The 27,408-nt window shown below is 40.1% G+C and overlaps 1 protein-coding gene and 1 non-coding gene across 2 annotated transcripts in view; one reads left to right on the top strand and one right to left on the bottom strand.

The window, feature by feature from the left end:
- Fbw5 (F-box and WD repeat domain containing 5) overlaps window positions 1–26,859 on the top strand; it is a 33,812-nt gene extending 6,953 nt beyond the window's left edge. Inside the window, exons 6-17 of the mRNA XM_080270800.1 lie at window positions 585–762; window positions 3,342–3,451; window positions 8,927–9,127; window positions 11,197–11,424; window positions 13,511–13,685; window positions 14,864–14,993; window positions 18,149–18,247; window positions 19,473–19,593; window positions 20,369–20,460; window positions 21,814–21,964; window positions 25,361–25,525; window positions 26,306–26,859. Coding sequence (XP_080126926.1) covers window positions 585–762; window positions 3,342–3,451; window positions 8,927–9,127; window positions 11,197–11,424; window positions 13,511–13,685; window positions 14,864–14,993; window positions 18,149–18,247; window positions 19,473–19,593; window positions 20,369–20,460; window positions 21,814–21,964; window positions 25,361–25,525; window positions 26,306–26,329 — 1,674 coding nt within the window. The 3' untranslated portion in view covers window positions 26,330–26,859. The remainder of the gene's footprint in view (window positions 1–584; window positions 763–3,341; window positions 3,452–8,926; window positions 9,128–11,196; window positions 11,425–13,510; window positions 13,686–14,863; window positions 14,994–18,148; window positions 18,248–19,472; window positions 19,594–20,368; window positions 20,461–21,813; window positions 21,965–25,360; window positions 25,526–26,305) is intronic.
- On the bottom strand, window positions 2,481–2,599 carry LOC145397912 (5S ribosomal RNA). Its single transcript, XR_013897048.1, has one exon. It is a non-coding gene; the product is annotated as a 5S ribosomal RNA (ribosomal RNA).
- Window positions 26,860–27,408: the final 549 nt, after the last annotated feature.

Here is a 27,408-nt window from a genome sequence, read left to right as displayed (position 1 = left end):
ATAAACCAAGTTTGCAATAATGACAGCCAAGTTTTTCATGTATCATTATCCCACCAGGACCACATGTTTACTGCCTCCTACAAATAAGGGTATAGCAGTGTAAGTGTCAGGGTTCTGTGGGCTTGATTGATGAGTGAAACAGTGTGTGGTTTACTTAGTTGGGGAAGCATGTTGATTAGTACTCCTTCCATGATGTCTTCTCTTCTCTTGCTTGTGGACACAATCTCGCACTTTCGTTAGGTGGGAAAAAATGTTGGGATAAAGGTGATGATAAATACAGAGATGTGTTAGAAGAACCCTGAGATGATTTGGCCATGTGGAGAGAATGGAGAATGAGAGACTGACTGTGAGAGTGTATGTGTGAGGTGGAGGAGATGGGAAGGAAAAGCTTGAGGATGAGATGGGGAGATGGAGAGGAGAGGCATATGAATGAGGGTGGTACTAGTTGGAGGAAGGGCAGCCTGATGGAAGGTAAGATACATAAAGACATTTTGTTTGTGGCCATCCCCCTCTGAGATTAAGGCATCAGGTAATAGATAGATATAACTAATATAACATGATAGTTGCAATTTTTTTTCCCCCAGGTATGGAACAGTACGTACCCAGCCGAGGTGAAGTATTACAAGGATATGAAAATACACTCGTGGAAATACACCCAGTTCTCGCAGTTCAACAGTTCCGACACCCTCTTATTGGTTTCAGGCGTTCATTTTGGCACATATAACAGCACTTCAGGGGAAATAGCGGTCTTTAACCTAGAAAGTAAGAGAATACTGTATAATGCTGTACTGCTTTGTAATTTTTTTGTGTTGCTGAGATTAAACCCTTTCCTCTTATTATTTCTTTCCTCTGATGTCCCATATAGTACAGTACAGCATTTCAGTGCAATAAATATTATGCTCATTATACAAAAAGTGGCCTGTTTGGATTGGGCAAGTTTGTGCTGTCTGGACATTGCTACTCCTCACCTTCCCCTTGGGTGGGAAGGGAGGTCTGGATGATGATGATGATGTAATTGTAGTAAGAACGAAAGCACAAGGGTGGGTAGAAGCAGTATCATTGCTGTTCCTATGCACCCTTATGCTTTCACATATGGTAGTGAGTAAATGTGTTCGATCTTATAGATTTTACCCTGTTCAGATGTATTCCCCAAACTACCATGTTCATATCCATTGCCCTGTCAGAAAGCCCTGAATTCCAAGAGAACTGAGGTCCAAAAGCACAGGTTTTTATCACTTAAAGATCTAAGTTCAGTAATATTTGTAGAGATTAAGGTACGGTCAGGGACAAAATTTGACCTACTGTTCTAGCTACTCCACTTTTACTGTATAACGTGCCTGTCACTTTCCTCCTGCATCACATCAGAGGAAATAGTCTTTGGGCCAAGAAACTCACTAAGTCTCAATCAGTTCAGAAATGTTAGTCAGCAGAGGAAAGTGACAAGTAGAGCCAAGATTAAATACTTGACTGTATTTATGGGCACAGAACCATGCTAGGCCTTTCTTGGCATTGGAATATTAGTTAGCAGTAGGAAGCGAGCAATAGAAGAAGTGAAATAGTAGGCAAACTTTTGTCACAGAATCGGTGGTCTGCATTCAAAGTGCATAGGAAAGTTTGTAGCATCTCGTCCTTCACAATTAATATTGCATATTATTTATTGGTACACCATAATATATCCTTGCATGTTACTTTTATGAATTTATTTCAGTGTTTTTGTCAATACCATACAAGATAATGATGTGTAAGGTGCTGAATAAACCACTAAGGAAGAGGTGTTAGGAGATCACCAACACCATGTAGAATGCAACCCTGTATCCCAGTGATATATGAAGCACTGAGTTCATTACCAGGCTAAGCGCCAAAAGTACAAAACGCCAGAAAATGCATTTAGAGTCAGGCGACTTTAAAACTTTGATATCTTGGTAATCGCTTGTGTTATTTTGATGTGTGTTTTTTTAAATGTAGCTTATGGTATTTTCTTTATTGCAATAACCTCTGTTTTGCACTATCTGTCATTAATCATGATGATATCATGTGAAGAAGTAAAATTTTGCCCCCCACTGCTGGACTGATCGGCCAAGAAAATATTTTTATCCTACTAATAACTACAGAAATACATCATAAGATGTCAGTAATATATTAGCATAATGTCCCAGGAGTGTCATACTGTGGAATAAAATCAAAGTTCTATGACATAAGTATTATTATTTTCACAATAATAGCAGTTGAAAGGTCAGAAACTTTGTGCGTGTTTTTCTCGGAGTTTTTAACCACCAATAAACACGAACCACATCACAAAAAAAAAAAAAACATAATAAATTATTATATTGCTGATAATAATATAAAAGTAAGACAGCATTCAATGTTCATTCATTCATTCATCGCCAGACGCCATGTATCCCAGACAGGGTGGCCAAGGGCTTAGAGTTGTTTTACAAGGAGGGGCACTAATCCTCCACCAACCCCACTTGACGTAGGGATGCCAACAGCATCTGGTGTTCCCAGGCGGTCACCCATCCAAGTACTAACCAGACCCAACGTTGCTTAACTTCGCTGATCGGACGGGAAGCGGTGTACTCAACGTGGTATGGCCGTTGGCAGCGTTCAATGTATGAGGACATTATTAGAAAACCCTTGTAACCTGAATGATAAAAAAATGAACCCGTAACCTGAATAAAAAAAAAAAAAAAAGACGACGAGTACCAGTAACTTCATAAACACAACGACAATAATAATAATAGTAATAATGGTTAAAAAATATTATAATATTAATGAGAAAGCAGCAAGTTACTATGCACTACAGCTGCTGGTGGGAGTAGTGTCAGGTGTCAACTTATTGGCTAGCTGCAGTGCAACCCGACTATCTGATTGGCCAGCTTCAAGGGGGATAAGGAAAGGGGCTGGGATATAGCCTGGTAATGCTCTCACATTCGCTTCAACACCACGGGGAGTCGACATAAGGAACATAGGAAAGGCTGAACTCATAGGAAAAGCGACCATACATTTGGCAGAATTCTGGACCTAGTTGCCCGCCTTGAACACTAGTGCGGAACCAGACTGTTTTTTTTGCTGTGTGGCACGATGGCGCAGCACACATGTCTGCTTAACCAGGATTTTAACACCTTTGTTGGTTGTTTCTTAGCACTTTTTTTTTTTACTTCCAACGTATAGAGGGATGATTTAGCTACTTGTTGGTGTGTGTAGGTGTTTGGCGGCCATTTTGGCGCTTAGCCCGGTAATGAACTCAGCGCCTCATATAATATCCAGTAGTCCAGCATAGCCTGGTCCTGAGCATGCCAGATTACAGGACATTTAATTAACACTTGTTGCTTTAACCTCAGGAGACTTCCAACTTCAGTGCCGTGTATTGAACAAGCCTTATGACATCTTTGGCACGTGGTATAATGACCAGTATCTCCTGTCTGGTGACCTGCACTGGCTGGCACATTTGGTAAATATCATATACCAAGTTATTCCCCAGTTAAAGTTGTTTTTCATACATTTCACAATCACAGGATAGACAGTCCCTTAGCATAATCTCACACTGGGTTTAGGCCCAGATAAGCATGGGGTTGCAACAACTAACTGCTGCTGTTACTGCTATCATAAAGTCTTCATATTTAAGTTGCTGGTAAATTACTGGTAATTACTTTTCTTCATTTAAAGTTGCTTATGATTCTTCATGGAGTTTTGAAGTTAGAAATTAATGTTACATCAATTGATTTTATTGCAGGAAACTACAGGGTGTTCCGGAGTTGGGTGTGTGTGTCACTTGTTTAGGTGAATCCTTTAACAAAATGAATTACCCAAAGACCAAATATATTTTGTTGAGGCTATGTTGAAGGTTTGTTATTGTTGTGTAAGTGTGGTGCATGATGCCATTACATTGTGACGTGAGGTGCTGTATTACATTGGTTTAGAGTGGATTGTTTGTGCGTTGTGAGAGAAGGGTGGTGGCCACATCACCTGAGATTTTGAGAACACTTTAGCCCAACAGCAATGGTTCTTATGCTACAGTTATGCAGTTTTGATATGTGGAAAGCAATCTAGATACATAACCTGTGAAAAATGAGGGCCTATCATATACCATAGCTATTAAAAGACTTAAAATTTAGTGTGCCATCCATAGACTATGGTGAAGTGACACACAGGTGAATCGTTTCTCCTTCTAAATAAATTGATGTCAGGGATCTCATGTAGTTTTGTACTTTTATGGTCATGCACTCCTTTGAATACAGTAATTAGCATTTCACCATGAATTTTTTAAAAGTTACTATTATTGATACTCTTAGATGGTTATTTTTAAAAGGTACAGGAATTCCCTTTCATATTCCATCAAACTCCTTCAGTCTCCTAAGCAGCATAAAATCATCTGCAGATGACACAGACAGGGGAGGCAGTGGCTGAATCGGTAGAGAGGCGGCCTGCAGTCCTGATGGACCCAGGTTCGAATCCTGGCTGGGGCAGGGAACAGTTTAAGGATTTGAAATTCATAAAAGCAGACTTTCCTGATCTACCAGATGACCCGCCGACATGTCATAAAAGTACCCCCGCTAATACCAGTACACCAGTCCTGTATGAGACAGCCCTAGCATGTATTCAATATGGACGGTGGGTGTTAGCGCTGAAGTGGTGATATGTAGAGAGGTGTAGGGTATATAGGAGAACTACTGGGCCTTGATAGGAGGCTGTGAAGCCTATGCCCAGAGTCGGACACACACACACAAAAAAAAAATGTATTATGTCTTCTGGTTGTTGTTGTTGTTGTTGTTATTGTTAACACCAGTGTATTTACCTAATTTACATAATTGTGATATACAGGAAATGAGTTACGCTCGTGGGGTTCCATCTCTGTTCCTCAAAAAGTCAAATTTAGCCTTAAACTTGTTTAAGTTTTTAGACTGGACGATCTCTTTGTCCAGGCTATTCCACAGGTCTATACATCTATAAGGAAAACTATATTTCTTAATATCTTTCAAGCAGCTTGGCATCTTCAGTTTCATTCCGTGTCCTCTTATTACTCTCTTATCCCCATAAAAACAGATCTTCTTTGTCAATTTTATCTACTCCCATCATTGTCCTTAACACTGCAATCATGTCGCCTCTCATTCTTCTTTCTTCTAAGGAAGGCAAATCCAGCTTTTCCAGCCTCTCTCTATACAACAGATCTGCCAGACTGGGGACCATTTTGGTTGCTGTTCTTTGTATTCTCTCAATCTTATTTATATCTTTCATTTTGTGTGGGGACCACACTACTGCTGCATACTCTGACCTGGGATGAATCATTTTCACTATCAATTTCTTCATCATTTCCTCATCCATATAATGAAAAGCTACTCTTATATTAGTTAAGAGTTTATACGTCTCTCTAACTATCTTGTTAATGTGTTTTTCAGGTGACAAACTCTCCTGGACCAGCACTCTCAAATCTTTCTCTTCTCTCACTTTTGTGAATGGTTCATTACCCATCAGATAATTCAGTGATGGCCTCTTGCTACTTTTTCCCATTTCCAAAATTTTACATTTTTTTTGCATTGAATTTCATTTTCCACATCTGGCTCCATTCGTGTATCCTATCCAGATCCTCCTGTTAAGCATTTTACAATCCTCCTCAACCTCTACCTTCCTCAAGATCTTTGCATCATCAGCAAACAGACTTGCATAACTGTTCACTCGATCTACCATATCATTTTTGTAAATCAGGAACATTACTGGCACCAACATCGAGTCCTTTGGAACTCCACTTGTTATTTCCCTCCATCCAGACATCCTAGCCTGTATTACTGTCCTCATTTGTCTGTCACTCAAAAAGTCTGTCATCCATTCTAGGAGGTTCCCCTTCAGTCCTCCTATATGCTCTAGTTTCCACATTAGTCTCTTTTGGGGTACCTTGCCGAAGGCCTTCTCCAAATCTAAATACACACAATCCACCCAACCATCTCTCTCCTGAAGCAAGTCAATCGCTCTTGAGTAAAAACTCAACAAGTTGGAGACACATGACCTTCCACTTCTGAATCCAAACTGACTATCAGCCAAAATATTCATCTCTTCCAGATATTTTACCCATCTATCTTTCAGAATTCTTTCGCACAATATTGCGACCATGCTGGTTATAGACACTGGTCTATAATTCAAGGGTTCTTCCCTGTTTCCTCCCTTATAAATTGGTACCACATTTACCCTCTTCCATTCTTGAGGCACTTTCCCCTCTTCCAGAGAACACACAATTAAACTGTGAATCTTATCCATGAGTTTTTCTCTACATTCCATCAGTACCCATTTAGAGATTCCATCTGGTCCTGGGGCTTTCCTTGCATCTTGAGTTTCCAGTAATTTATATACTTCCTGTACTTCAACTTTTATATCTTGTATCACTACATTTCTAGTCACTCCCTCTCCTTCCACAAACTCCTTTTCATTAGTGAAAACTGATTGGAAACATTTGTTCATTATTTCTGCTTGCATTGCCACATCTTTGTAGACCTCTCCTACTTTCAGTTTGGTGATTCCTTCCTTTTGTTTCAATTTGCCATTGACAAATCTATAAAACAGTTTGGGTTCATCCTTACATTTGTCTCTTATACCTTTTTCAAAATTCCTTTTTTCCCTTCTATGTATTCTTGTGTATTCATTTCTAGTTCTTTTATATTCTTCCTTTGCTTTGTTGTTACCTCTCTTTCTCCAGTTGTTCCATGGTGTATCTCTCTCTTTTTTTGCTATCATACACCTTCAATTAAACCACTCCATTTTCCTGTTTTCTTTCCCCTTACTTTTGGCACAAAGTTTTCCAAACCCGAATTATAGAGGCCTAGAAAAATATTCCACTTCCTCTGTATCTCTCTTTTTCCTCAGAATTTTCTCCAATCTGCATTTTCAACAAATTTTCTCAATCCTGTAACGTTTGCTTTCCCAAAGTTGTATCTTCCCTGCCTATAAAGCTCGTCTCTTGGCTTCACATTCCCTGTTATAATCTGGAACTCATTGACCACATGATCACTTTTTCCAATAGGACATAGATATTTCAAGGATTCTATTACATCGGGTTCTCTGGTAAACAGTAAATCTAGTCTTGCTGATGTGTCCTTACCTTGGAACCGTGTCACTTCTTTGACCCATTGCGTCATCACATTGTTCATTGTTATATTTAATAATATAGTGCCCCACGAATCTTTGCTGCCTATGTCAGACAACATTTCCTGGTATTCATCATCACTCCATGCTCTTGTCTTGGGGAAACATACAGTACTGCCATATCTCTCTTGCTATTCTCTCCAGTTTCTAATTTCATATTTATCACTTCGACCCTGCCTTCTCCCATTTCCACGGTATCTATATTTATGTTGTTCTTCATTGTTATCATCACTCCTCCGATTTTTATCTTTTCTGTCTCTTCTCCACAGTGTGTATTTACTATCTCCTATATGAATATCAGTATCTTCTGTTAACTTGGTCTCTACAAAGTGCATAACATCAGGTTCATGTACCCTCAAAAAATCGTTGATTTCTAGTCTTGCCGATATTAAACCATCAACATTAGTATATGCCACCTTCACATTATTTTTGATGTTTTTTATACCTTCTTTTCTCCTTCTCTCCGTCGGTACCACTTTCTTAATTTCTGATCCATGACTTTCCAATAAAACACTGTCTTCTCTTCCATCGTTCTCTGTTCGTATTTTACCTTTGCTTCCTTTACTAACTCCTTGATTTTAGTTCTTTCTTCCTCATTTGCATCTCTCCATATCCAAACATTTTTAAACCCTTCCTTGTCTGATAATTTCCATGTTCTACTGATAATTTCATTTCCTGTTGCTTGGGACTTAAACTTTACCTTCAGTGGCCTTGCCCCTCCTTCCTCGTACTTTCCTAACCTAAACACCTCTTCAATCTCTTCTTGAGCTCCATTGTTTTCCTCCATGACTACTGATATTATTTCTTTAACCTCATTCAGTTCTTCTCATTTTCTTTCTGATCTTAATGTCATACGTTTTTCTTTAACTCCTGAAATTATTACACATTTTGTCTTATCTGCTACATCCCTAACTAAAGATTCTCTGCTTCTCAGTACCCTGACCACTTCCCTCTCTACCTTTTCCTTGCTTTGTTGTCCTATAATCTCTTTTAAATTTACATTTCCTTCTTCCTGAATTTTCTTCCACCCCTTATGTTGCTCCTTGATTTCTTTAATGTGCTCCTCCTGTATTCTTGATTTGGATTCATACTCATTTTGTTTGCTTTTCATCCTGTCCCTTTCCTCTTCCAACCTCTTATTCTCACTCTTAAGCTGTTTTATTTCATTAGAGGCAGATTCATTGCTTACTTTTAATTCCGTACCTTCTCTTCTTTGTTCTTCACTGCATGTACAAACTTTTTCCAGTTTATTCCGTAGAATTGTGATCTCGTTTTCCTGCTCTGTTGCCTGTTCCTTTAACCCTTTATTTACTGTCCATACCTCATTTATCTCCTGGACATTCCTCTCTGCTGTTTTCTCTACTTCTGCTACTCTTGTTTGGTTCAACTTAATATTTCCATTTCCCACATCCTCTTCAGTAAAGCCCTCAAATCCTCTCTCGCCAGTTGTAAACAAAGCACCTTCCTTTGCCGCCATGATTCAACCATATGGAGCCTTTCTATTTCCACTATGTCTTGTTCTTTTCATGACCGAAACCGCGGTTTTCCTTAACTATTGTCCGACAGGACCACCAGTCACGCACTCATTTACACAATCACAAATAGGTTGGTCTCCTTTTTGTCGTTGATTCAACTATTATTTCTCCATGATCCAGGAAGAGCTCCATCTCTATCAGTGACCTGTGAGTGTGTTGAGAAAAAAATGCAAGCTAGATTTTTTTTACTCTAGTGAATGATATAGGTAGTGACAAAAACCATTTTTTAAATGTTTTATTTATTTATTTTTTTTCTTCAGGTGAGTACAAGTGTAATCTGGCTGAACAAGGCCAGCCAAGAGAACAGCTCAGAACATGAGGCCATAATCAGCAGACTCTACAAATTCTACAACCGAAATGCATCCAGCGTTCGTACTATCCTTGTAGCCAACTGTCTGACACCAGAGCCCTCCCATGCACTGCCAGTGGAGGTCACAGAAGAAGTGAAGAAGGAGAATGAGGTACAATTTTAGTTTGAGTTATGGCTGGTGTTAGAGAGGGATACCTCTGTGTGGTCACACTGATAGAGCTGGGTGGCATTGCTGCTTGGTTATGCATCCCTTGGCTCTCTTTATTCCCTGAAAGGAGGAGGATGAACTGCAGGACGAGGTCAGCTTTCACTTGCAGTCCACTGGGTTTACATCCTGATGAATGTGGGACCACAGCACAAACAACAGTTCCAGGTGTATGTAGTGAAGTCTGAGGTTTAGTTAGGAATTACTGCTCACATAGGGTATTGCAAGTAGGAGAATATGTCTGGTGACACACACCATAAATGGCAGGACTAGTTAGCAAAGCCCCATAACTCTGTGCTCATAAAGGGACAGTAAAGGGCTGGATCATGAATGGTTGGATCACACCATAAATGTCAGGACTAGTTAGCAAAGCCCATAACTCTGTGCTCGTGAAGGGACAGTAAAGGACTGGGTCATGAATGGTTGGATGGATGTGAAGTGCACTGCCAGAAGAAAAAAAAAAGAATGGAAAAAGAAATAGAAGAAAAGAAAATGCAGGTGGCCAGGTCTGCTAGGTGGAGGCAGGAGTCTGGGAGATCTAAATGGTGAGTGACTGACTGTGTTGTCCATTTTTGCTTGGCAAATGGGCATTCAGTTGATTAGTTTTCCCACTGTTATTCCATCTTGTGGAGTGTTTGTGATAATTGGGTACATAAGAGATGTATTGGTATTAGAGGTAGACTGCGATTTAATGCTGAACTCGCGTACTATGAGGGACTACTGTACTGTTTTAGTGTACAGATCCACATCTTTTTTATTGCAGTTCTTCATGACTAGCATTATATTCTGGTGTTTATATCCTGGTACAGCTCAGCATTCAAATAAGAAGGATTGCAATTTTAGACTGTTAGACTGAAACAAATATTGATCATCCTTGGCAGGTTGCTGTAGAGAGGAGCAGTCCTTGATTATCACTGAGATATTGGTGAGTTTGGTCCCAGTCCAAGAAAGTTCCATCACCATCATCCGATCCAGTGTTACGCCATGAGGAGTGTAGGAGCCCGGGGCTAGGCAAGTTGGTCCTGACATTTAAGATGAGAGTGATCAGCCTTACTCATCCTTGAGTGGTGTTACATTAGCAGTAAACCCCAAGCATCCCTTGGATATAAACCTGCACAGGTTCAATCCAGCTGGAGCACCTGAATCACCCACTAAACCACCAGGTGCCATAGTTTGGCCATATGGTTACCACCCAGCACAGTAAATGGTCTCCCGATGTAAAGGAAACCATTTTGTTTGTCACTCAGTTTAGAGTCACCTGTAGACAGAAGGAAGAGGAAAGAGAGACAGAAGAGGAAGGAAAGAAAAGAGGAAGGATGAAAGGAAAGGACAGTCACCTGAGGGCAGCTCTACATCGACTGAGAGGCTGGTGAGTGCCCACACCTACCACTCCAGCCTCCAAACCAACCTTGATTTGATGTGACTTGATTTCAGGTGCCTGATGGTGTAGTGAGTTAAGGTACTTCAACCAGATGTGACCCACTGGGGGATTTGGATTCATTGCTCTAGAATGCCGCTTGAGAGAGAGCAACTGGTCACTTTTGCCTTCATTGTCGGGACTAAGTAGACTATCCCTGGATGCTTACACTTCTGAAGGGGTAATACTGGATTTGAAGATGGATGGATGATTTGATTTGGCTTGATTTGAAGCTTATCCTCCCATGCCAGGTTGTTGTGGAGGAGGGCAGTCCGCCATCACAACGAGGTGCTAGCAAGTTTGATGTTTGCCAGTCTCACTTCAATCCCAAGGACACAGTCTCCAAACCAACCTTGATTTGATTTGATCTGAAGCTATACGGTTTTCAGTTTAACTTGGTCTAAAATTTCCATCATTCCATCGTGAATTCTGAATTGTTCTAAGAAATTAGAATGTTGTGCTGTTCACAAAGTTCTGTGGAAAGGATGTATAACAATAGCATCATCTCAATCTGCCACAACCCTACGTGAAATAAGCCACAAAAGGACAAAAGTCTGGGTCAACTTACTGTGAAAGAAGTATAGTCCTCCCATTGCAGGTTGTTGTTGAGAGGGGTAATCCACCTTCCCACCGAGATATTGGCGAGTTTGGAATACAGTCTCATTCCAAGGACAAACAGCCCACCAGCCAACCTCACACTGAGTATGGGGCAGTTAACAGCAGTCCTGAGTCTGCCCACACCAGCCCCATCACCTATACAAATGACTACAGAAGGGCTGAAGTGGATCCTACTGAGGGTACCAGTCCGCATTCTAGTGGCATATCTGTGAGTAAAATATTGCATGTCAGTTAATGAATTTTTTCCCAATTTTTATGATCTGTCTGTCTGTCTAACTCTAGTCAGATGCCATAATCTCAGAGGGGGTGGCCATAAACATATCGCCTCCATGTACCCCTCTCCTCCATCATTAGGCAGCCTGCCCTCCAACTCACACCAGCCTCATCCATATACTACTCCACCCCATCCATCCACCTCATCCTCAGTCTCACTGGTTCATCTTCCCCCAACCCCCATCACACTCACATACAGTCTCCTAGTCACTTTCTCATTTTGCATTTTATCCACACAATCAAGCTATGATGCAAATAATTTTGCAGTGTAGTGGTTAGAATGTTGCTTCCCATGACATGACTATAGCAGGGTTGTAGTTGAGTGCACCAAGTGTACTAATGCTCCTCACTCTGGTGACATTTCCAAGTAAACTAACTCTGATATTCTCCAGTACATTTACTCCCTTACTTAGGAACTCAGTTGGTTCTGAGAGTTAGTTTCTAACTCAAAAACTTAATTGGCCAAGTTCAAAATGTATCACTGAGGACCACAGATACAAACTGAAATACTGTTGATGTACAAGCTGCTTCAAATAAATTTAATAATTAATACCATTGTCTCGAGGAAGAGAGGAAGAAGTGGCTAGAGTGGTTGCAGGACAGGGGTTCAATTGAAATAAGAACTGAATATATTGAGAGCAAGAAGCATGTAAAGAAACTGTTGAAGAGGAAAAAGAAGGAGGTAAATGATGAACTAGGAAGAAAAATGAATGCAAACTACTCAGAAAATTGGAAGTTATCCTGGAAAGAGGTACAGATATGTAGAAGTGAAAGCAGAAAGAAATGTGATGGTGTGAAGGATGTAGGTGGTAGATTATTAACCTAGGGAGATGAAGTAAGGACCAGATGGAAAGAATATTTTGAAAGCCTGATGAATGGGAATAGAGAGAGCAAAGCGGCTGTAAACTTGATTGGTTTTGGGGGTGTGCAGAGAAGGAATGCAGTACCAGGAGACATGACACTTGCACAGGTGAAGAGCACTGTGAAGCAGCTGAAAAATGAGAAAGCAGCTGGGGTTGATGAGGTGCATGCAGAGATGATTAAGTGTAGTGGAGAAAGTGTAATGAAGCAGAATTAAGTGCTTGTTGGAGATATGTAAGAAGGCATGGATGAGTGAAACCATGCCAGCAGAGTAGAAAAAGGCTGTGATTGTAACCCTGTACAAAAATAAAGGTGAGCGAAGTGAATGCAAGAATTATCATGGCATAAGTTTATTGAGCGTGGTAGGGAAGGTATATGGAAGAATTATTTTAGAGAAAGTAAGAGATATATCAGAAGTCCTAGTGAGTGATGAACAGGGTGACTTTAGGGGTGGCAGAGGATGTGTCGATCAGATATTTGCAGTGAGACAGATAGTAGAGATGGCTTGTGAGATGAACCAAAAGGTGTTTATGGCATTCATGGATCTGGAAAAACATGCAACAAAGTGGACAGAGAAGGTTTTTGAAAAGTTTTGCTCATGTACAGTGTAGATGGTAAGCTGCTAGATGCCGTCAAGAGTTTTTGCAATGGTAGTGAAGCATGTGTAAGAGTTAATGGGCATCTAAGTGAATGTTTCACGATCAGTGTGGGCATGCAACATTGTTGTGTGATGTCCTCATGGTTGTTCAATATATATAGGGATGGGGTGATGAGAGAAGTAAAAACACAAGTAATGGAGAGGGGGATGGCATTGGTAATGAATGGTGATGGATGGAATATCTCACATTCGTTGTATGCTGTTGATGCAGTACTGCTTGCAAATACCAGACAAGAACTTGGCAGAGTAGTGCTGTTTTGCTGATGTCTGTGATGTTATAACGATGTGGTGGGAAACAAGGAGACAGATCGATGAAGGAAGTGATGATGATGATGATGATGATGATGATGATGATGTTACTGATGATGATGATTATGTGGAGGGAAGGGAGAAAGCAGGGAGAAGGAAGATTCAGAAATGATGGTGGACACTGGGATAATGGTGGTGGAGGTGGTGGTGGTGGTGGTGGAAATGTAGTTACAGCTTCATGTCTCAATTCCAGGCAGCTTACAGCAAAGCAAAAAATCACATCTGGTATGGAGAGAAGGAAGAGGAAGAGGTGATGATGGATTGGGAGGATGACGGAGAGCCAGCACCTCCAATGTCCCTGGCACAAGATCGGGACAAGTTCCTCATATTTACCACTGGATCAAAAACTTACTCCCCTCACCAGATAGGTTTGATATTTAACATTGCTCTCTATGTATCCATCTGTCTGTCAAGCTATCTCCTAATCTAATGCACCTTTCTGACTCCTTTTGCCCCTGGCACAAGATAGCGACAAGGTTCTCATATTTACCACTTACTTCCCTCACCAAATAGATTTGAGATTTAGCACTTTTATCATTTTGTGTGTTCATCTATCTTTCTGTATTTATTTGTCCATCTGTCTTTATCTACCTATCTACCTTTCTCCACACATTTGTGGCACAAGATAGGGATAAGTTTCTCATATTTACCACTGGATAAAAGACATTTTCTCTTCACCACATAGGTTTGATGTTTAACATTTCTGTCTCTCTGTTTATGTATGCAGCTGTCTATCTGTTTATGTATGCAGCTGTTTATCTCTTGACGTATCCATTAATATCTGTCTTGTCTGTTTATCCATTTGTTTATATGTTGCCTCATCAGATAGGTGCTTACCTATTCCTCCATTTATCTCTCTGTCTGTCTGTCTGTTGTATATGTTAAGGTGTACCCAGATTTATTAATTATGGGGGGTTGCCACAAGCAAGAATATTTCCATGTCTCCCTGTTCTCCACCATCAAGGTGTCCTGCCTCAGTCTCATACAATTCTCGTTCATATACTGTACCAGGTACTTCACTCCACCCATCCACATTATCCTCAACGTCCATATTCCCCCATTCTCCCTTCATTTCATTCACATTGCTTTTTCTAGTCAGTCTCTCTGTCCATTCATCTCTGACACGAGATGTGGTCAACAGGTCTGCTCAGCCAGATGGCTGGAGTTAAGCAACAACAGCAACAAATTAGGCTGCCAGAATAAACTCTTCAGATATTCTTATATGTTTAATCTTTAACATACCAACATATTCCTTTTATGGTGGCATAATGTGGTATGGAAGAAAAGAATGGAGCAGTACCATATACTGTACTGGTGAAAGAGAAAGAAGAGAAAGGGAAACGTTTTGAGAGACTGAGAGAGCTGTGTGAGGATATAGTAGCCAGGAGGTTTATTTGTAACATCGGTCCCATTTGGGGGAGTTTCCAGGTCAGAGTAAGGCATCAGAGATGATGAGGGTGATTATGTTACTTTGATCAGGGTACCACATGATCATTTCATCCCAGTGACATGGTCATTAAAAGACATATATATCAATCTGTTTCAGGTTTTAAGAGAATAAAGAAGTTTTCAATTCCCACCGTTCTTGAGGTTGGGCCATGTTTAAGGGAAAGAATACAGCAGCGAGAACACCAGAGGGAGCTAAGAAATCTTGGCCTCTTTCAGGAACCTAATTGGTAGGTGTTTTAAGTCTCTGAATGCGAAATACAGTAGGATCTCACCAATAACGATTTCGACAATAATGTTTTCGGCAATAACGGTAAGTTAGAATAGATACCCAGTTTCTAAAATACCTTTTGGATTCACTTGAATAACAGTTATTTCATGAATGCCAAGTTGTTATAGTGCAAATATGTCCATATAAAGATGAGGAATGAAACAGACAAACAAGAAAAGATGAAGGAAATCGCCGAAAATGTGAGCAGTAGCAAGGAGGAGATGGAGGATCCTCCCCTCGCCACCTCCCCTGTCTCGCCCACTGCCATCCCCTCCACCTCCACTGCCCAACCTGACTCACAATCTTCCTCCTCCTCCACCTCCACAGCCCCACATGACTCACCTGCTCCACCTGGCATACCTGCAACCCCTAACATAATGACTGTTGCTTCATTCTGGAAGAAATATAACATTCAGCCGACCGTAAATTTCTTTGTCAATGCCTGGAATAATACAACATTGGCAACCATTAAACATGCCTGGTCGGCACTCCAGCCACAACTCAAGTCTGCTGAGACAGAGAGAGAGAGCAGCCATCAGAATTAATGACTAATGATTGGACTTGTAAATCAGATTTCAAGAAAATACCAGAAACACTATCACGATCGAGTGAATGCCCGCCATCAGTCACTCATCACTCACTCTCTTTCACAAAGCTAGCCAGCTGAGGAAGAACAACAGAGAAGGGTTGAGTAGATGATGACATTGATGACATTGGGGACTTTTCTGAAGATTTTGACTTTATGGGGTTTGATGAAATGTTGATGGAAGTGGGTGACCCTGGCGTGAGAGGCAGGAGTGGGGACGAGGCCAGCAAGGGGTCAGGGGGTACGATGCAGTAGCATCCATGCACAAGCCTCGAAACAATCATCATACCAAACACCTCATAACTCCATTAAGGTGAGTTTTATATTACTCATGATGATTTAATAACTAATCTTATTATTTCAGCTAAAAAAAAGTAGTGATAGGAGGACTCCAGGTGGGAAAAGTGGATAAAAGTCCTGGAGTGGTGGCACCAATAAACCCTTTATACATGTATTTTAATGTCACGCAAATAACGTTTTCGCTAATAACGGCATTTTTCTGGCACCAATTAGGCGTTATTGGTGAGATCCTACTGTACAGTACTATTTGTCTGTCTATTTGTTGTGTCTGTCTGTCTGTCTGTTTATCTGTCTGTCCCTATCTGTATATACTTATCTATCCATTTGTCGGTCAGTCTGCCTCTCATACTTGTAATACTTTGTAGATCTGTGTCAACACCATAATGTGCCTTAAATTCCTCATTTGTTTGTGTTTCTCCCCAAGTAACTCTACATGCTGCTGCCAAGTAACTCATATCTTCTCCACTCATTCTTGACTAGTGATGATGAAATTACAGTTACAGTTTCATCTCTCAGCTTAGTACCAGATAATCCATAAGTTTAATAATCTCACAGTCCCTGGAGGAAACTTTGCTGTCATACAAGGCCTGTAGCAAAAGCATAATGGATGGACATATCACAAAAGCAGTTCATCAATGGAGAAAATGCTGAAGACTGCATTCTTGGTGGCATGTGGCATGGGAGGCTGTGCAGCACCTTTTTCTTTTCATTTTGTTTATAAAGACTTCAACATGCTTGCATGCTTCGGCCTTGGTCACCTGATGGCAGCTGTCCATGCTGCACAGTCTCTGACAGCCTCCATATTCAGTCTCTTATCTCAGAGGTCACACTCTATGACCTCATCCCAGGTCTTTTACAATCTATCTTTTTGCAACCCTACCCCCAGTGTTTTCTGAAGTCACACTCGAGGCTATGACCTCATCCCAAGTCTTTTTCTATCTGCCTCTTGCAACCCAACCCCCAGTGTTCACACTTCTCACGTCTATCGCAGTGATTTATTTTGCATATTACGTCTTAACTTTTTCTTATGTGTTGTTTATGTAGTTTTGATACATACATAGTTTTGCTTCAGTAACATAAAAGAGGATAGTGAGGTATAATGTGCAGAGTAAACTGGTAAGGTAAAAGTGTTATGTAATTATCAAAGCCATTTAGGATATTCATATCAACCCCTCCTTGACTGTAGTTCCTTCACCTTAACTTGGCACCAGATTTTTGTCCTTTTTTCCAGCTTATGTCATGTAGCTCAGTGGCAGAAAATGACAATACAAGGTCTCTGCATCATTTCCTTAGCACTTCATGTTGACTACCATCATATTCTAGTGTTAATCTGTTGTTACAACTCAGCATTCAAGATGAAGAGATGGCAGTTTTTGGCCAGGTTAAAGTAAAAAAGTACAGTGTTCTTTATCCCAGGCTAGTACCTGTCAGGTCCTCAGAACTCATGATTTTGAACAAAGTCATCCCTTTCCTCTTAGCTGTGTCTCGGTAACTTGCCTATTTCTTGCTCTGTTCCTTGACAGCATATGCTGGGTGTCCTGGTGAATGTGTGAGAAACTCCAGGAAGTCATTCTTGGAAAAATTTTTAGGGGAAAAAAAATTTTTCAGGGTGCATCCAATTCACAACAACTGTTGGGAAGTAATTAGCTGGTTTTGGTACGTGGTTTAGCTCCCAGTCCATAGAAAGCATCAACAGCAGGCTACTGTGGCCAATCTCAATATGGGGATTCTTTAAAGGAAACATGGCATCATTTTTTGTATGTGTGTATGTATATATCTGTGAAGTGGAGGAGTGGGAGGGTGTAAAATGTGTAAGGTTGGACATGAATGGGTGAGGAAGATGCAAGGAAGGAGTTGCTTTGTTGATGAATGTAGTATGGCAGAGTGGAGGAGTGGGAGGGTGTAAAATGTGGACATGAATGGGCAATGGAGATGCAGGGAAGGAGTTACTTTGTTGAAGAGTGAAGTATGGCAGAGTGGAATGAGAGATCATAATGTGTCAGCTCGAGATGTATGTATGTCAAGTTCAAGTTTAACTCGTCGTGTCCCGTTGACGTATATATACATCTGAACGTTTTGTCACTGTGATATAAACCTGCCCAGCCTCTGACTGGAGTGCCTTAATTACCCTCTAAACCACCTGGTGCCATAATTTGGTTATATGATATAGCAACAGAAGTAATATTTCATTGTAATGCAATTAATATTGAATGTTTTGTCTTTTGCAGGCTGGACTACGAATCTGTAGCAGAGAGGTTTGACCACATTGATCATTTAATCGATCTAAATGGTCATATAATTGGTATGGGGCTCTCTCCAGACCACAGGTAAGGATTTATAAATATCATTTACCCTGTTGTGGTCATTTTTTTCCTCCTTTGGTGATCATTTGGAAGCCTTATGGTTCTTGGTTGTACAGTATACCTTTGTTGTGCCACAGCATGTACAGAGCAGTGATATTTGGGAATCCATATTGATACAACCCTAGTTAGGGAGGAAAGTGCTGTGCTTGATCATACTGTATATGAGACTGTACATGAAAATAAATACTCGGAAGCTGGCCAACCTAATGACAGAGCAGGGCTGAGGAAATAGCAACATAGTACAGGAAATAAGAGACAAGAGGAAGTTGGTTGCATCAATCACTACTACCATCAGCAATGGTAAATTACATTGTGTCACCACCCTTGTACGTGGTGCTGGAGAATGACGCCTTCATATGGTGGCACAAGCATAATTGGGGAATTGAGCCACCCAGTTATACAGAGATCATAAACTTTGCTCTGTATCCTCTGAGCACTCATTTTAAAGAACAACCTCAGGAAAGGTGCTCATGCCTCATTAGGAATTATAAATGGAGACAATAAGCAATCTACACACCTTTTTGTTCAGTCTGTGACATAATCACTCTCATCACCATTTGTACTGGCTGATTGGCGTGGAAGGTGGCTTGACGCCACTCCCTAGAGATGGTTTCACAAGAAGGAAGTGTAGGATAATAAAAAATGAATACAGTATGTAGCTTGTTATTCTTGCGAGGTGGAACATGGATTCAGAAAGCTTGAATGATTGTTTGGCCCATTTCACTGGGCATACTGTTAATAGTTTTCCCTCTTATGGGGTCTCTTTCCTTGTTTCTGGATATTACCGTACCCCATCTTTAGGTGGAAAAAAGGCATGATAATGATAATGCTGATGTGAATCAAGATGGTGGGAAGTATTAAATGAAAGGAAACTTGCAGCAAGGAATGAAAGTAGCAGGGGCATTGAAGCTAGTATTGAGAAGTAGGAGTTTAAGTGTTGAAGTATAAAAGTGTTGCACAACAGTATTGTATATTAATTCCAGTACTAACTTACAGTTGTAAAGTGTGCAGGATGTTTCAAGTATGTGACTCAAAGAATGATAGCTGTTGACATAAGTTCAGTATAGTAAAATGATTACATCCTTTATATTTTCATTACATCTTTAATACTGCACAGCTTGTGCCAGTCATTTGCATGTTTTGGTAGAATTCTTATATTTAAACCCTCCCTTTTTTCCCTACCACTTAGGTATCTGTATGTTAATAGTCGTCCCTGGCAAGCCAACTGTGTAATAGAGTCTCCACTCAGCCCTCCACGCATTGCTGAAGGCATTGACTTACATGTTATTGACCTCACAAATTTAACAGAGGTTAGTATTTCACCAAATCATAATTTCTCTGGCCACTTCACCATCAGCACCACCCTCTTTATACTATCTGGTAAAAGTGGGGAAAGGAGAATTCCTATGTCATTTATACGAGATCAGTAATTTGGGGGACAACAGTTACTTGTGTTGTTGGTTTGGCTGCGGCCTGATCTGGACGAGAACCCAGTGGATTGTAGTCTGAAGCTGCCCTTTTTATGCAATCCATCATTCTCTTTTTAGGGGGACAGGGTCAAAATCACATAAAGTTAGAAAGAAGAAAATAGCAAATTGATTTAGTCCAAGGACGTTATTATTATTATTATTATTGTTGTTGTTGTTGTTGTTGTTGTTGTTACCATATTACTTGCCATCTCTTAATGTTTTATTCTAACTTGGGAGAGAGTTTTCAAACTGAAGTGGTCTGATGAAACCTTAATTAACCCCTTCAGAATAAGAGGCTTTTCCCATTTGAATAAGACTATGTATACCCTGTAGTCTCATTACTTAACTAAATTACCTTCTCTCCATCTTGACTGTTAATATGTATCAAGAGGTTAACCTTATAATGTGGTGTCACAAAGAAGTGCTATGGATAGGATTTAGAACTGTAGCATTGGCTTTTTCTGCCTGTTTAGCAACAGGAGATATTGTATACTGCAGAAGGATGAAAATCACTGCCTAGTTAACATGAGTGAATTGTAGTAACAGTAAAAATATTATGAAGATAATGTCAGCCAGATCCAAGATATTAATGCCATTGCAACACTTTTTTTTGTAGGTTGGAACCATGTTGCGGTCTCACAAAGCATACACGCCAAACGATGAATGTTTCTTCATATTTTTAGATGTTTCTCACCAGTACGTAGCGAGGTAAGCAAATACTAAACATATGTTAAATGAATACTATTAGAACTATTAGAAGGGTTGATGGCATTTTAGACAATTTGTATTACCCTAAAGTAGTAGGTGAGGGCACTTACCATCCACTCACTCAATGTAGTGACTGCCCTTTCCTCTCTTCCTTCTTTCCACTTCATGCTTTCTTTCCTTCTTTCTTTCCTCTTCTTTCTGTCTATGGGTGACTCTACACTGAATGACAAGCCAAATGGTTTCCTGTACACCAGGAAACCATTTACTATGCTGGGTGATAACCATATAACCAAACTATGATGCCTGGTGGTTTAGTGGGTAATTAAGGTGCTCCAGTCAGATTGAGCCTGTGTAGGTTTATATCCAGGAGGTGGTTAGGGTTTATTGCTCATGTAATGCCACTCAGGGATGTGTGAGGCTGGTCACTCTCTACTTAAGTATCAGGACCAATTTGCCTAGCCCCGGGCTCCTACGCTTAGAATGGGGCAACACAGGATTAGATGATGTATGTATGTATGTATAGGCATTCCCTGGTTTAACGATGTAATTGGTTAGGTAAAACCCCATCATCAGGTGGAGCATTTTATACTGGGGTACTTTTAACATGTAATGTGGAGCATTTACTAGCCTTGGGTTTCCCCCCCACCCAAGCCCAAAACCCACCCAAATGAGCTCAAAAACAAGTTTAAAGCCAATCTACATGGCCTGACAGCTGTCAAGGAAGCCAACCCACAAATAAAATCTGAAAATTGTCAAATATAAGCCTTGAAAAAAAATCAAGTTTAGTAAACTGTACCCCAAAATGACAATGTTCACCCCACCTATGGCAAAAACACATTAATCTAAGTCTAAAAACAGTTTATAAATCAACCTAATCACACAATTTAGTCTAAAAGATCATCAGAATCGTAAAAAACAACAACTAATCATTAAACTGGGGTTTGGCTATTGTTAGGTGAGGTATGGTGGTATTTCTACCCCCATCGTTAAGCCAGAGTATCGCATCTAGGGGTATCATATATCGAGGTATTACTGTATTACCTTGAGATGGTTTGGCCATATGAAGATAAGAATGAATGATCATCTCGAACATATGTGGGTGAGATTGAAGGGGGTGGGGAGACTGAGGATGATATAGAGGTAGGGGGTGGAGAGGCAGGCCTATATGAATAAGCTTGGTGTGAGTTGGAAGGAGGGCAGCCTGATGGTGGAGGACAGAACGACATGGAGTAAATTATTTGTCACAGCCCCTTTTATATTAAAGCATCTGGCCATAGATAGATACAGTGACCAGAGACAGAATAACCTGAATGCAGTTTAATAAAGAAATTTTAGATGAAGTTTTTACTGCAGTGGTGCCGAGGACAAGCATGGATATGTGTGGGAGCGTCATTATGGAGTGTGTCTGTCTCGCCTGCCTCACAAAGATGTCGTAAATGCAGTGGCCTTTAATCCCAGAGACCCAGAGATGCTTATCACTGTTAGTGATGATCATAAAATTAAGGTAAGAAGTTGAGTGGGCCATAGACAGCATTATGCATCCCACTCCTCTTGTATGGGGGTGGACGGCTCAGTCATCATTACCAGTGTCTACCCTGCATCGATTTCAGCTTCCCATAACCCTTTTCATACTATAGTCTGTGCAGTTATATTTGCTGTGATTGCATAGAACTTTTGCAAAAACCAGAATATCTGCACTTCACACCAACAGACTGAGCCATTCCTGTACAGCTGAGAATTGTGATGCATAATACAGTATATGAACTGCTCTGTATGTGCCACAAAATACCTATACAGGGATGAGGTTCTCAGACATAATTACAATCAATTCCATGTCATAACTTTAAATATTTTTACAGGAGGAGCTAGAAATTTGGCCAGATTCTGCACAGTTCCTTCTTTGTCCATCCCCCTAGAACAGATTGTCATCCCTTGTTTTTTTTAAGGTGTTTGGGAACAGCCATGCCTCAAATAAAGAAAACACACAAATAAAGGCACCACAGCCATAATTTAACAATGTGATAACCTAAAACCCCCTGCAGTGTCTCAGAACATCACCAGACATGAGACTTTACATGTTTAAATTGTATTTACAGAGTACAATATTTAAAAATTCTCTTCCTTTCTTCTTCCTTCCTTCCTCTTCTGTCATTCTTTACTTCATCATTTCCTTTTCCTTCTGTCTGTTGGTGACTCTACACTGAGTGACAAACCAAATGGTTTACTGTACACCAGGAAATCATTTACTATGCTGAGTGGTAACCATATAACCAAATTAAGGCACCTGGTGGTGTAGTAGGTAACTAAGGCACCCCAGTTGGATTGAGCCTGTGCAGGATTATATCCAAAAGGTGATTGGGGTTTATTGCTCACGAAATGATACTCAGGGATGAATGAGGCCGGTCACTCTCATCTGAAATGTCAGGACCTACATGACTAGTCCCGGGCTCCTACTCTCCCCATGATGCAGCACAGGATGAGATGATGAATGAATGAAAAAAAATTGTGAAATCATCACATGATATGCCTTATCTGAAACCAGCAAAGTAAAAAAAAAAAAAAGATGAGGGATAGCTATTTCTTTTCATGTTAATTTTCTTGTCATAAAATCATTATCATCATCATCATCATCCGGACCTCCTTTTCCACCCTGTGACAGGGTGAGGAGTAGCAATGTCCACAGTCATAATACATATATATATATATATTTAAGGAACAAGAAACATGGGATGACTTTATTCTCTCCTTTGCGCATCCTTTCCAGGGAAAATGAATCTCAGGTACGACAGGGAAATTGATCGTGAGTCTGTTTGTGTAACTCGGTTCGCTAGTTCAGAAATGGCTTTCCTTGCATGATATACATACTTGCTATTGTCAGATTGTATTTTTCAACGAGGGAGAAACTGGAGCAGTAGCTGGGGATGCTTGCCACCCACTCAGTGAGTGTAGTGCTGCTTTGGGGGGACTCAGCACTGAGTGATAAGTGAAATTTATTTTTACACAGTCATCACTTTTAGGCAGGAAACTCAACGACAAGTAAAGAGCCGAAGTACAAAGTGAGATTCTCTCAGTGTCACATATTTTATAGCACAGATGAGATTTCCTTCTCCCTACAGTTTCCAGTAACTCTTGTGAAGTAGTTAACTGGTTTTAGCACATGGTTAAACACCCAGTCTATGGAAAACATCAGCTGTACATGGTCAGCATCATTCTGGAGATTCCTTAAGAGGCAGCATAACATCATTGTGGAACCAGGATTCCAGGGTCATGAAGGGTAAGTGAATGAGAGTGTAGCCCAATTCACTCTTTGGTGTTTATGGGTGCGGTGCAAATTTCATGCACTCGTTACCACTTGATGCTGGGTGCGTCTGCACACATTTCAACCCTTTGTTACCACTCGATGCTGGTTGCATTGAACGAAATGGCCCCTGTTTTTTTTTTTCTTTCTTTCTTTTTTTATAAAATGATTTTTGGGCGCCACACTCAACCCATTCCGCACCCAGCGTCGCCCCACTGCCCCAGTATCTTACGAGCCTTACTTACCCGTAAGGTAATTTCCTTTCGCGTTCTGTAAAATCGGCCCTAATTACCCTGCAGTAATTCATTATACACCAAAATGTAGCCAAATAAGTTCCTTACAACTTTTTCTCGGTATCATTTACCATAGAAATTATATATCTAGGAGAAATAATGAAAAAACAAATAAATAAGATAAAAGCATAATTTACATTTGGTTGAACTGTTTTTCAACACTGTAAGCAAGTACATTTATTCAGGATTATGGTGAACAAAAATTACAGTTACTGAAGCATAAATCAGGGTGTAAGGATAAATTGTTTATGAACTATCAAGTGCACAGGAATAGTGCAGTAACAGGGGGGTATCTATTAGTGTGTGGCCTTGGGCACTGAAGCCAACTTCCTGAGTACTCGCTCGCGGTAGTATGCAGCCTGCGTCAAATGGTAACATAAGGGTTAAGAGGGCAGACTTTAATTAAATCTCATTGTCAGATTTTTTCTTGTTCTCTGGACCCCACCTCACCCTGTCTTTAGGTGGGAAAAAGAGTTTCTGTGATAATGGTGATGATGATTGTTGTTATTATTATCATAGATGGTGTATGTATATGATATTCATATTCATATTCATATTATTATTATTATTATTATTATTATTATTATTATTATTATTACAGTATTATTATTATTATTATTATTATTATTATTATTATTATCATCATCATTGTTATTATTATTTATCACCATCAGTTCACTCTGTGTAGTGCTGTTTTGGGTGTCTGTCCTTTCCTGTCTTCCTTCCTTCCTTTGATTTCTGTCTTTCTTTCCTTCGATTTCTGTCTTTCTTTCCTTCATTCTTTCATATTCTTTCTGCGTATGGGTGATTCTACATTGAGTGACAAGCCATAGGGTTTCCAGTACACCAGGAAACCATTTACTATGCTGGGTGGTAACCATATAACCAAATTATGGCACCTGGTGGTTTAGTGGGTATTTAAGGCACTCCAGTTGGATTGAGCCTGTGTTGGTTTGTATCCAAGGGCTGGTTGGGATTTATTGCTCACGTAATGCCACTCAGGGATGAGTGAGGCAGGTCACTCTCATCTTAAATGTCAGGACCAACTTGTCTTGTCCTGCGCTTCTATGCTTCTCATGGGCAGCATAGGATTGGTTGATGGATGGATGGATTATTATTATTATTATTATTATTATTATTATTATTATTATTATTGTTATTATTATTATTAATGCTGTATTATTATTATTGTTATTATTATTATTATTGTTATTATTATTATTATTGTTATTATTATTATTATTGTTATTATTATTATTATTATTATTATTATTATTATGATTATTATTTAGTTATAATTTTTAAAAAGATTTGGCGGTCACGGAGAAGAGCTCGGGCACTGGGACTGAACCTGAAAGAGGTTGGGATGGCCAAGGATCTCCGACCCAGGCGCAGAATACCCCGTCCTGCGTCACAAGTCTTTCCTCAGTCGTTTTCACCGCCGTCTCCCACAACAGCCGAACCATCTGATGCTGTGAGTAATTCAAGAAGTTCAGGGAGCTGTTGCCTCTCCTGACATTGAGAGGGCTGTCTCTCCATGTTATGGGATCTTTGTATGTGGTATGTGTTAGGAGTGTAATGCTGTATGGTACCGAGACCTGGGCATTAAAGAAAGAGGATACAATATTCATAGGCTCAAATGTACAGAAGTGACGGTGCTTCAGTGGATGTGCAGTTCATCCTTGAATGCGAGGCCTGAGGGGTTAGGTTTATGATGGAAGAGTTAAGAGGAAGGATGGGGCTGGAGTGCATTGGTGTTGTCATCTAATGATGACACAACAAAAAGTCAATTTCTGAACATCAGTGGTTGACCGTAATATATACATGATCAACGTAGCTGAGGATATATTTTGTTTAAACTCCGCCTGTGGTGGCCATGGCTTTGATTCATCTTCGCTCAAGAACTTTCAACCTCATGTATAAATTTATATATTAATAAACTCAGATTTATTATTGCCATCCAGCACTAGTATTGAATCACCCTGTGGCAGGAAGCATTCAGTCATAAGTAAAATAGAGTCAAACTCCAAGCTGAAAGTCTCACTATGTTTCATATACAGTATTATAGATATCAGCTTTCTGTGTTCTGAACAGATTCTAGCACCTGCTGGGAAATAATTAGCTGGTTTTTGGCACTTGGTTTAGCCTCCAGTTCAAATATATCAGTTTTACCATGGCCAGCCTCAATATGGAGATTCCATAAGAGGAAGCATGGCATCATTTGGTTTATATTGTTTTTCATATTTTATTTCAGAATGAAGAAGTGAAGTTCGTGTGATTGTTTTACCCATGTACAGGTGAGCAGTGTGTTTGTGTTTCTTCTTGAAGTCTGTCTCTTGGAGTGATTAATGAAGTCACCAGAGAGCTGTTATTGTAAACAGCTTTGGAGATTTTATAACCCCTTCATTAGCAATTTATTCTACATATTAGCCTCAGTATCCTCATGCATATTATTGATGTCAGCTGTGTCAGTATTAATGCAGTGTAATTAAGATACATTAGAATCTTAAGGGGTAATATGTGTAATAAACTGCTATGTAAGAAGTCCTACAAATCCTTCCATGCCACTTCGCTTTGCACAAAGGCTAAGGTGATGCTGTTGAAACTGACCTCCCTCATTGCGTGAATGTCATCGAAGTTTTATTCTTTGTGCTGCCAGACTATTTTCTCTAGTTTGAAGGGTGACTACTTCAGTAAAAGGGTTAATAAAGGCTGTATACAACTTCTCCAAATTGAAAAGCCTTTCATGTCCATTCAGTCCAGATCCAGACGCCTTAATCTTGTAGTGGGTGGCCACATATGAATCACCTCCATGTCATCCAGTCCTCTGCCATTAGAGTACCTTCTCTCCAACTCACACCCCTCTTTCTCATATACTGTACTTAACCACCCCAACCCTCCAAGTCAGGCTTGTCTGTATATGGACTATAGCTTAAGAAAATTATGTAGAGCCTGCAAGAATACAAAAACAAGATTACTTACAGGTACAATGGCTAAGGGGGTTACCTTATTGTACAGGATGTCCCATAAGTCTAGTATCATAGGAAAGATCATTGAAAATGGCAGTACAGTTGCTAGTATATATGGAATGTGCTCAGAGTGCCCAGTATTAATCTAGGTACAGAAATCCAAACAAGATGATCAGTTAGGATCTTGGGTATGAAAAAAATACAACGCATAAAATATATATATATATATATATATATATATATATATATATATGTGGGGGGGCGCTCACCATCCACTCACTCGATGTAGTGCTGCTCTCAGGTGTCTGCCCTTTCCTCTCCTCCCTCTTTTCCTTCCTTCCTCTTCTGTCTTTCTTTACTTCATGCTTTCCTCATCCTTCTGCCTGCA

Source organism: Coenobita brevimanus, chromosome 43, assembly GCF_032717465.1.
Source record: "Coenobita brevimanus isolate Jiangsu-jjx chromosome 43, ASM3271746v2, whole genome shotgun sequence".
Taxonomy (NCBI): Eukaryota; Metazoa; Arthropoda; class Malacostraca; order Decapoda; family Coenobitidae; genus Coenobita; species Coenobita brevimanus.
This window is presented reverse-complemented; position numbering and strand designations above follow the sequence as displayed.